This window comes from Hippopotamus amphibius, chromosome 4 (assembly GCF_030028045.1).
Source record: "Hippopotamus amphibius kiboko isolate mHipAmp2 chromosome 4, mHipAmp2.hap2, whole genome shotgun sequence".
Lineage (NCBI taxonomy): Eukaryota > Metazoa > Chordata > Mammalia > Artiodactyla > Hippopotamidae > Hippopotamus > Hippopotamus amphibius.
Window position 1 is genome coordinate 120,054,827 of NC_080189.1, and position 12,357 is coordinate 120,067,183.

The following is a 12,357-nucleotide window of genomic DNA, read 5'->3' on the forward strand; positions in this document are numbered from 1 at the left end:
TCAAAGTACATCCAAAATCTCAAAGCTTACCAACTCCACTGCAACCACTACCCTGATCTGAACCACCATCATCCCTTGCATGGACTACTGCAAAAATCTCCCAACTGGACTCCCCATTTCTACTCTTGACCCTGTATAGTCAATTTTCAACACAGCAGTCAGAATGACCCTTTTGAAACATAAGTCAGATCATGTTACACTCTGCTCGAAACTCCCCAGTATCTCCTCAGTGATAATCAAAAAAAATTTTTAAAGACCTAAAGGGTCTCCCATTTATTTCCTGCCAGGACTCTTTCAAGTTTGGAATAGTTTGAGATCAGAAGCAATACAAGGATGCCCACTCTAGCCACTTTTATTCAACATAGTATTGAATGTCCTAGCCACAGCAATCAGACACATCAGCAATCAGAAATAAAAGGAATCCAAACTGCAAAGGAAGAATTAAAACTGTCATTGATTGCAGATGACATGATACTATACACAGAAAATTCTAAAGACTCCATCAAGAAACTATTAGAACTAATAAATACAGTAAAGTTGCAGAATACAGATTAATATACAGAAATCTGCTGCATTTCTATGCACAAATAAAGCTCTATCAGAAAGAGAAATTAAGAAAACAATCCCATTTGCAAGTGCATCAAAAATAATGAAATACCTAGAATAAATTTAACTAAGGAGGTGAAAGCCCTGTACTCTGAAAACTAAGACAGTGATGAAAGAAATTAAAGATGACACATATGGAAAAATATACCATTCTCATGGATTGGAAGAATTAATATCGCTAATATGCCCATAATAACCTAAAGCAATCTACAAATTCATTGCAATTCCTATCAAGATACCAATGGTATTTTTCACAGAACAATTAATTCTAAAATTTGTATGGAAACACAAAAAATCTGAAAAGCCAAAGAAATTTTGAGAAAGCTGGCAGTATCATGCTCAGTGATTTCAACTATTCTACAAAGCTACAGTAATCAAAACAGTATGGTACTGGCACAAAAACTGGCACATATATCAATGGAACAGAATAGAAAGCCCAGAAATGAACCCATGCTTATACGGTCAATTTTCAACAACAAAGGATGCAAGAGTATACAATGGGGAAGAGACGATCTCTTCAACAAATGGTGTTGGGAAAACTGGACAGCTACATGAAGAATAATGAAACTAGACCACTATCTTATACCATATACAAAAATAAACTCAAAATGGATTAAAGACTTACATGTAAAACATGAAACCATAAAACTGCTAGAAGAAAACACAGGTAGTAAACTCTTTAACATCGGTCTTAGTAATATTTTTTTGGATCTCTCTCCTCAGGCAAAGGCAACAAAAGCAAAAATAAACATGTGGGATTATATCAAACTAAAAAAAAAAAAAAAGCTTTTGCACAACAAAACAAAAAGGCAACCCAATGAATAGAAGAAGACACTCACAAATGATATATCTAGTAAGAGGCTAAAATTCAAAATATACAAAGAACTCATACAATAGCAAAAAAAAAAAAAAAAAAAACCCAAACAATGCAATTAGAAGTGGGCAGAGGACCTGAATAAACATTTTCCAAAGAAGACATGCAGATGTCCAACAGGCACATGAAAAGATGCTCAACAATGCCTAATCATCAGGGAAATGCAAATGAAAATCACAGCAAGAAATCACCTCACAACTCTCAGAATGGTTATCATCCAAAAGACAAAATAATAAGTGCTGTCAAGGGTGTGGAGAAAAGGGAACCTTCATGCACTGTTGTTGGTAGAAATGCAAACTGATGTAGCCACTATGGAAAACAGTATAGAGGTTCCTCAAAAAATTAAAAACAGTACTGCCATATGATTCAGTAATTCCACTTCTGGGTATTTTTCCAGAGAAAATTAATTCAAAAATATATATCCCCCTCATGTTCATATGTTCATTGCAGCATTATTTACAATAGCCAAGATATGAAAGTAACCACCAATAGATGAATGGACAAACAAAATGAGATATATACATATATATGTATGTATCTATTGGGTTGGCCAAAAAGCTCATTCAGATTTTTCTGTAAGATGTTGCAGGAAAACCCAAATGAACTTTTTGGCCAACTCTATGTTTTTATATATATATGAAAATATTGCATACGTACGTGTGTGTATATATATACATATACATATATATGTAATGAAATATTACTCAGCCATAAAAAAAAAACAATGAAATCTTGCCATTTGCAACAACATGAATGGATCTAGAGAGTATTATGCTAAGTGAAATAAGTAGGACAGAGAAAGACAAATACCATATGATTTCACTTATATGTAGAATCTAAAAAACAAAACAAATGAATAAAGCAAATTAAACAGAAACAGAGTCATAGATACAGTGAACAAACTGGTGGTTGCCAGAGAGAGGTGGATAGGGGATTAGGCAATAAACGTGAAGGGAATTAAGTGGCACAAACTTCTAGTTACAAAATAAATAAGTCATGGGATGTAACATACAGCATAAAGAATATTGTCAGTAATACTATAATAATTGTGTATGGTGACAGATGGTAACTAGACTTATCATGGTGATCATTTTATAATGTATTTAAATGTCAAACCACTATGTTGTATACCTGAAACTAATATAATATTTTATATCAATTACACTTCAATAAAAAGTACAAAAGGGCCATAAGAAATTACTATCAACATTACATACCATTAAATGGTATAACCTAGAAGAAATTAATAAATTCTTAGAAACATACAACTTACCAAGTTGAACCATTAAGACTGAAAAAATCTGAACAGATCTATAACTAATTTGGAGACTGTTACAATGATCAAAAACCTACCAACAAAAAAAAGTCCAGGACCAAAAGGTTTCACAGGTGAATCATATGAAACATTTAAAAGATTAATGCCAATTCTTCTCAAAGTCTTCTAAAAAACTGAAGAGGAGGGAACACTCCCAAACTCATTTTATGAAGCCAGCATTACCCTGCTACTAAGGCCAGCTAAAGATACTACAAGAAAAGAAAATTACAATCCAACATCCCTGATGAACATAAATGCAAAAGTCCTCAACAAAATGCTAACAAACTGAATTCAACAACACACTAAAAGGATCATATACCATGAGCAAGTGAGATTTATCTCTGGGGTATAACAATGGTCCAACATATGCAAATCAAAATATGAGATACACACTATTAACCTAATGAAGGATTAAAACCATATGATCATCTCAACAGTTGTAGAAAAAGCATTTGACAAAGTTAACATCCTTTCCCGATGAAAACTTTCAACATGTTTATTGCAGTAGTATTCACAACTGCCAAGATATGGAAACAACCTATGTTTCTGTCAATGGATGAATGAATAAAGAAATTGTGCTCTGTGTGTGTGTGTGTATATATATATATATACACACATACATATACATATATAAACACATAACATTATTCAGCCAAAACAAAAAGGAAATGAAGCCATTTGTGACAATATGGATAAACCTGGAGGATGTTAAACTAAGCAAAATAAGTCAGAGAAAGATGAATTTCACTTATACGTAGAAGTTAAAAAGTCAAATTCTTAGAACCAGAAAGTAGAATGGTGGTTGCCAGGGGATGAAGGGGATTGGAGAGATGGGGTAATGTTGGTCAAAAAGTACAAACTTTCAGTTATAAGTTGAGTAAGTTCTCAAGATCTAAAGTACAGCATGGTGTTTATTGTTCATAATACCATTGTACTGTATACCTGAAATCTGCTAAAAGAATAGATCTGAAGTGTTCTCACCACAAGTAAAAATGATAACTATAGAAGTGCAAAAAAATCACTGAAGATATTCTATGATGATGATTTATTCATTTAATTTCAAGACAGCTAAACCTCAAATATCAAACACGAGTATCAACAGATAATGGAAGTATTCTTATAATCATTCATTTGAATCTTCCTCCCACCTACCAAAAAAAAAGGATTTTCTCAACTAACAAGTACTAATTTATTCTTTGGAACATATCCCTGTGTCTATGCAATTTTTAATGATGGTGTTCTTGAACAATGAAATATTTCACTATACCTTAAATATATTATGGAAGCCACCTAATCAAACTGAGAGAAGAGTTGATAAGCCAGATATTTCAAAGCCAGCAGTGTCCAAAAGAACTTTCAAACAACAGTCACATGTGGCTTCTAAGCACTTGAAATGAGGCTGGTGTGACTAAAGAATTGGTTTTTAAACTAATTTTAATTGAATTTTAATTTTAATAGCCATGTGTCTAGTGCCATTTCAAACTATTAAAAATTTGAAGTAGGAACAAGCTGACTAGATCTTCTGATTTGATTTACAAGTTCTATGTATAGCATAAAATCTGAACCATTATCTTACATTCGTTACTAAATATAAACCTACTCTTACTGTTTTTAATTCTTTTAACTCTTACATTTTACTTACTTGGGTTTAGACAACATGTCTTTGAAAGAGAATTTAGACCCTTCTTTAAGGCGATTTTTCAGTTCTTCAAGTCTGTGCACCTGCTTTACTATTTGTGCAATGCTTAAACTGACTGTTTTATCAGGTGCTGGAAATTCTGCTTCTGAAAAAGTTTGATCTTTACTTATCTAGAATAATAAAATTAGCATTACTTAGGAAATACTCATTTTGGTCCCATACCTCAAAGAAATTTCATGATTTCATTTATCATATCTAAATAAATTTTGTATTATTCTTATCTATCTATAGCTATAATCACACACTATTTTACAAATATACTTATATGAGCAATTACCTAGCAACAGAATTATAGCTAAGTGTTGTCTTTTACATGTCAAAGCTCAAATCCAATCTTCTGTTTATTATTTTAATATACAAGAACTTTAAGCAACTTAAATAACAAGTATAACAGGATCAGTGAAAGGCAATACAAAATATTTAAAAGAGAACTCTAATCCTTATGATGGGATAAAAAGCTGAAAAAAAAAAAGTAGTCAAGCCATAGTCTTAGGACATAGCAAAGAGAAATTCTAACACTGGGAATTTAAAACAGAGACCTCATTTTAGTAATGGCTACCTGGAATGGGCTTAAGATATAACAGCATTAAGTAACTACTGGGCAATGTACTAGAAGTCTAAAATTGTGGGATGCAGGACAAGTGGAAGGGAAGCAGGAGATGTATGAATACCCTGTCGATAAAGGAAAGATCCCAAGTAAGAAGACACCAATCATAAACTGAACCTAAAAAGCGACATAGCAATCAGCTACAATGATCGATTTATTGCCTCTCATCTAAAATCCATTCTTCATTGTCCTGTTTATAGTAGTGGAACATTTTTATCTTGACAAGCAGCATGATGTTAACTTTTGTCAGCAGAGGCCCTAGACACTAGGGAGGAGGAAGCTTTTCTTCCAAGTTCTGTCATCTCTCTCTGCTTAATCCTAGGGCAGTATACAGAGTAACTACTAGTACTCACCTCCAGCAAGTTTCCACAGCACCACCCCCATGGATGGCTTCCTGGCAAGGTCCCTGGCATGGATCATTCCCCACAGGCAGGTTCTCCCAGAACTTTAATCAGACTAAACCACAAACATAGCCAAGGTAGAACTAGAATAAGTCTCTAACTTCCTAAAGCTATCCTGGAAATCATTCTGCTATATTAACAGCATACATAAAATCTTTTCCAAAATAGAATTTAAAGCCTCTCAGGATAGAGACCAGTATTTCTTAAATTGGTGGAAAAGCACGTGAAAATATAAGTATAAAAATATCATTAAAATAACATTAAAGAAAACCAATATATAATTTTATGAGCAAGCATATATCATATTATACATGATTTTTTAAATACAGGAGAAACTTTTAAGTTGATAAGTTTTCTCTTGTCACTTATTTACTATTTTATGTAAATTATGGAAAGAATAATTATTAAATTGCCAATTTTCAATTTTAGTAGAAAGAACGGGTCAAATTCAGAGTAAACCAGGTACATGCAGGAATATTGTATATACATCACTAAGAAGCATTTTGTTCTACCTCTTTATTCCTTCCTACCTAACTCAAAAGATTATAACCAGTGGCTATTAAAAATTTTAAATTTATATCTTATATTGGTTTTCAGATGAGACAAAATATTAATTTCATTAACAAGAAATGCTGTACCTACCTCTTCCATCTGATTAACCTGCTGCTGAAACCACTTTAAAAAAAAGGAACAGAAAGGAAATAATATTGACAAGTTAATTTCTTCAGTGGAATAAGTGAGTACATGTGTATGTGTGTATCAAATATTAGTCTTGCACCAAACATCATTTTATCCTAGGGTTCAGAATGGGGCTGATGCAACACATAACTGAAACATAACATTTTTAAATATATATAACAGCAAGTTTGGGAGTTTTTACTTCCTCAAAACTTAGAAAACTCTTTTTCACTTATATGTATTTATATATTAAATTTTAGTAGATAATATGTGAACATACCTTAAAAAGAGATTCCAAAATCTGGAAAATAAAGTTTTAATTAAAACATTTAAAAATAAAATTCCTCACATGTGATATAATAAAATATTTAATTCAAGTCTCTTGAAATTTTCAATCACCAAAATACACAAATTACTAAAATATAACTATAAATATATAATCCAAATCACAGTATTTTTATATTTACAGACAGTTTTTAGTATATCTTGCATAGACAACTTAGTTCTAGAAAACAAAAAGAATTTTCCATCATTATAGATTTATATTAAAAAAAAACCCCAAATGGGACTTCCCTGCTGCCACAGTGGTTAAGAATCAGCCTGCCAAAAAAAAAAAAAAAAAAAAAAAAATCAGCCTGCCAATGTAGGGGGCACAGGCGGCTCGATCCCTGGTCAGGGAAGATCCCACATGCCGTGGAGAAACTAAGCCCATGTGCCACAACTACTGAGCCTGTGCTCTAGAGCCCAAGAGCCACAACTACTGAGCCCACGAACTGCAACTACTGAAGCCCGTGCACCTAGAGCCTGTGCTCCACAACAAGAGAAGCCACTGCAATAAGAAGCCTTTGCACCGCAATGAAGAGTAGCTCCCGCTCGCAGCAACTAGAAAAAGCCTGCCTGCAGCAATGAAGACCCAACACAGTCAATAAATAAATAAATAAAACCCAAAATAATTCACATATATGATTTAATATATTTTCTAAATATAGGTAAGAAATAAAATTTAAATTCCTCTCAGAAGAGCATTATTTTTTTCATAAAGCAGAGAGTACAATAATGAAAAGCATTATCTTACCAACATTATTTCCTCAATATAACTTTGCTATGCTAAAATGTCTAAGAATCAAGATATAAAATATTACACCACTACTTTATTTTTTAATGGGAAATACAAAGAACTGGTTTGGGAGATGATGAGAGAAAATGAATACACAAAACCCATCACAAGGTCCAAAATATCAATATTAACCACTTATAAAATGTAATGCTAAACTGATTACATTTGCCACAAAAAACAACCAAACCCACTCTATCACAAGTTTATAGTGGTAAATGTTTACATTCAAAAAGAATTTCTCAAAATAACCTAAACTTACACCTAAAGGAACAATAAAAAGAGGAACAAACTGAACATAAAATGGACAGGAAGGAAATAATGAATGTTAGACCAGAGTTACATGAAATAGAGACTAGAAAAAAAAAATCAATGAAATCAAGAGCTATTTTTTTGAAAAGAGTAACATAAGCCCTTGGCTAGATTGAGAAAAAAAGAGAGAAGACAAATAACTAAAATTAGAAATGAAAGAGAAGATGTTACAGTGATGTCCACTGAAAGACAAAAGATTATAACAGACTACTATGAACAATTATCTGCCAAATTACTGGATAACTCAGAAGAAATGGATAAATTCTTAGAAAAATAAAACCTACCAAGGCCAAACAATGAAAAAATAAAAAATCTGAAAAAAGCTATATCACTAGTGAGGAGACTGAAGCAATAGGCAAAAACCTCCCAACAATAAAAAACCCAGAACCAGACGGCTTCGCTGGAGAACTCTACAAAACATTTAAAAAAGAATTAAGTAACACTAATCCTTCTAAAATTCTTGCAAATAATCAAAGAAGAAACACTCCCAAACCTGTTCCAGCATTACCTGAAGGGTATGAGATCCTAATACCAAAAACAGACAAGGACACAAGAAAAAGAAACTACAGACCAATATCCCTGACTAATGTTGCTGCAAAAATCCTAAACAAAATAATAGAAAACAGAATTCAAAAGCATATTAAAAAGATCATACAGAATAACCAAGTAGGATTAATATATGGAACACAAGGATGGTTCAACATATGTAAAAATATGTCAAATGTAATATACCATATAAACAAAATGGACAAAAATGACATGATCATCTCAACAGAGACAAAAAAGCATTTGACAAAATGTAACACTCCTTCAGGATAATAACACTCAATAAATTAAGAATAGAAGGAAACTAACTGAACATAAAAATCCATGCATGAACTTGCAAACTGACATCATTTCAATGGGAAAAGACTGATAGATTTTCCTCTAAGATCAAGAAAAATGCAATGCTGCTCACTCTTGCCACCTCTGCTCAACATATAACTGGAAGTTCTAGATAGAGCAATTAGAAATGAAAAAAAAATCATAAAAGGCATACAAATTGGAAAAAAAAAGAAGTAAAATTATCTTTGCTTGCAAATGATATTATATATAGAAAACCCTAAAGATTCCACAGACAAAAATATTAGAACTAATGAACAAATTTAGCAAAGCTGCAGGACACAAAAATCAACACTCAAAAGTCAGCTGCATTTGTATATGTTAACAATGACCAATCCAAAAAGAAAATTTAAAAAATAATCCAATTTACTATAGCATTAAAAAAGATAACGGAATCCCTATCAAAGTGCCAATGGCATTTTTTGCAGAAATAGGAAAAATTACTAACAAACATAAGGAATCTTAAGGGACCGAAAAATCTTGAAATATCAAAAAGTCACAGGCCTCAAACTTCCTCATTTCAAGATATACTACAGCAACAGTAACTAAGTGCTGCACTGTCATAAAGATACACTGGTACACATAAAACTAATACAGTGTTATATGTCAATTACATCTAAAATTTTTAAAATGAAAATAATTTAAAATTATTTAAAGAAAACACAGGGGAAAAGCTTCAGGAAACTGGGTTTGGTAATGATTTCTTGGACATGACACCTAAAGCCCTAGCTTAACAAAAGCAAAAATAAACAAATGTGTCCACATCAAACTAAAAACTCTCTGTACCACAAAGAAACAATTAATGAAATGAAAAGGCAATCTATGGAATGGGAGAAAATATTTGTAAGCCATATATATTACTGTATAAAGGATTGATATCTAGAATATATAAGGAACTCATATAACTCAATAGCAAAAAAACAAAGAACCTGATTTTAAAATAGGTAAAGAAATAGAAACATGAATAGACATTTTTCCAAACAAAACATACAAACGACCAACAGGTACATGAAACAGTGTTCAGCATCATTAATCATCAGGGAAATGCAAATCAAAATCACATGAGATATCACTTCACACCTATGAAAATGTGTATTAACAAAAAGACAAGAGAAAATAAACACTGACAAGGATGTGGAGAGAGGGAACCCTCATGCACTACTGGTGGGAATGTAAACTGATAATAGCAACTATGGAAAACAGTATGTAGGTTCCTAAAAAAAATAAAAATATAAGTACCGTATAATCTAAGCAATCCCACTTTCAGGCATATATCCTAAGGAAAAAAAAACTAGTATCTCAAAAAGACATGCGCTCCCATGGTCTTTGCAGCATTATTCACTATTGTGCCAAATGTCAAGATACATAAACTGCCTAAGTGTCCATCAATGGATGAATGGATAAAAAAATTGTGATATACATACAAAATGGAATATTATTCAGGCATTAAGAAGAGAATGAAATCCTGCCATTTGTGACAACACTGATGAGTCTGTAAGACAATACAGGAAGTGAAGCCAGACACAGAAAGAAAAATATTGCATGACCCCACTTATACATGAAACCAAAACAAACAACCAACAACAAAAACAACCCCTCATAGTAACTGAGAACAGAATGGTGATTACTGAGGGCCAAACAGAGGGAGTCACAGGAAGTTACTGTTTAATGCATACAGTTTCAGGTTTGCAAGATGAAAAGAGTTCTATAAAGGAAGGTAGTGATGGTTACACAATATAAATGTACTTAATACCACTGAACTATACACTTAAAAATGCTTAAGATAGTATACTTTATGTTTATTTTACAATTAAAAAATTGGAAACAATGTGTATATAAATATACATGTGTATATATATACACATAGCAAAACACGAGAAAGTCTATAATGTTACTGATGCTTATATGTTAGAGTAACACTGCACATAAATTTTTATATATACTTTTCACACTTCTGCGAACCTTCCAGACTAACACTTTCAAAATCAGCTAAAACACAATGAATGTTATTTTTCAAAATTCACAAAATAAGAAAATGTATTACCAAATAATATATATGGTACTATTTAATTTCTAAAGAATAACGTGTATAACTATGGAAAAATAGGAAGGTAAACAAAAATATGTTAACAATAGTTATCTCAGGGAAATAGGATTATGATGAATTTTATTTTCTTTTTGTATGTCTTTATTTTTAAATTTTGGTTAGTTATGCCATTACTTCTGTAATATAAATGCACTTATTTAAAAAACACAGTAAAATATAAATACAACATATGAAAATACTAATGACCCAGTCAATGTTGTACATAAAGGAAAAGTCAGATATAAATGCTACGATAAATAATGCTTTCCAATGCTATTTATAACTACTTAAGGCACTATATCTAGACCAATACTGCTGACTGGATTATCATATTCGAGATCAACCAACCAATATAACTTTACATATTTTATTACTAAAATGATTATTAATAATAGCTAATAGTAATTTAATTAGTAATTATATCAGTTTATATCATTTTATTATTAATATTATTAGTAACTTAAAATTGATACATTTTAAGTAATGTTTCATACTTGGCAGTTTACACAGAATACATACATTACGTTCTTCCTTAGCTGCTGCTTCTAACTGAGCTGCAAATTGTGAACAACATACCAAGAATGAATTCAGATCATCTGCAACCTTATGAAAGAACAGAAAGTTACTTTTATTTCATTATTCATATACATATCCATCTATATTTTAGTATATTTAACTACTTTTGAAAATAGTTTTGTGTATGTAATTTCTGTTCCTTGAAACGCATAAAACAAGAAACCATGTTCCAAATGTCACACCAGCATATTCTCCCAGAAAGAAAGTACATTCTGGGGAGTGGCCCAAAAATGACATATACCCAGTTATGTCTCTCTTCTCATTCTCCTGCACACAGGTGTAGAAAATCAAGCATTCCACCCTTAGACTCCTGAAATTTAGGGGCAGCAAAAAAAGTATACACTTAAGTATGCCTTAAATCATGCTTTGTGTTAAAAAATGAATGCTAACTGTGACGTCTGATTATAAGTATACTTGCCAAGAGGTTTTACCCTTACTTAATGAGCAATAGAAAATTTTGAGGAAAAAGTTACATATTAAAATGTCACAAAGACAATCTCTTTTAGTAGAGCAGTGATTTGTAAATCAGAGAATTGACCAAAGATAAACGGATCTCAGATGCTTATATACAGTTAAGAATTCTGATAGAACGTTCTCCAAGACGAATATGTTCCCTCAACATTACATTTTAAATATACTCAGAGGTTCATATTTTTTGATCATGGTAAAACCTATAATCATATATCAGACAGAAGGGGAAACTAAAGTAGTCATTCAGGAGAGTGGGAAAATTAATTAACTAGAGTTACTAATCACAAATATAAAATGAGACCATTAGCATACTTGGGGATTTTCTTCCACCCACATTCAGGTGCCACAAATAGAGAGAAGATGAAGATCAATTTGATCAAGATACACATTCTTTTCAAGTGCACATGGAACATTATCCAGGATAGATCACATGCTGGGCCACAAAACAAGCCTCACTACATGTAAGAAAACTGAAATCATACAAAACATCCTTTCTGACTACAACGCTATGTGGCTAGAAATCAACTACAAGAAAAAAAACTGCAAAAAACCCCACAAACACGAGGAGGCCAGACAATATGTTGCTAAACAACCAATGGCTCACTGAAGAATCAAAGAGGAAATCAAAAAGTACCTAAAGACAAATGAAAATGAAAGCATGATGATCCAAAACCTATGGGATGCAGCAAAAGAGTAATGGAAATAAAAAAATAAATAAACAAATGGGACCTAATTA

The 12,357-nt window shown here is 32.0% G+C and overlaps 1 protein-coding gene across 1 annotated transcript in view; it reads right to left on the reverse strand.

The window, feature by feature from the left end:
- CCDC7 (coiled-coil domain containing 7) overlaps positions 1–12,357 on the reverse strand; it is a 239,592-nt gene that overhangs the window by 223,094 nt on the left and 4,141 nt on the right. Inside the window, exons 3-6 of the mRNA XM_057731790.1 lie at positions 11,094–11,177; positions 6,461–6,481; positions 6,145–6,177; positions 4,438–4,604 (exon numbers count right to left, since the gene is read on the reverse strand). Coding sequence (XP_057587773.1) covers positions 4,438–4,604; positions 6,145–6,177; positions 6,461–6,481; positions 11,094–11,177 — 305 coding nt within the window. The remainder of the gene's footprint in view (positions 1–4,437; positions 4,605–6,144; positions 6,178–6,460; positions 6,482–11,093; positions 11,178–12,357) is intronic.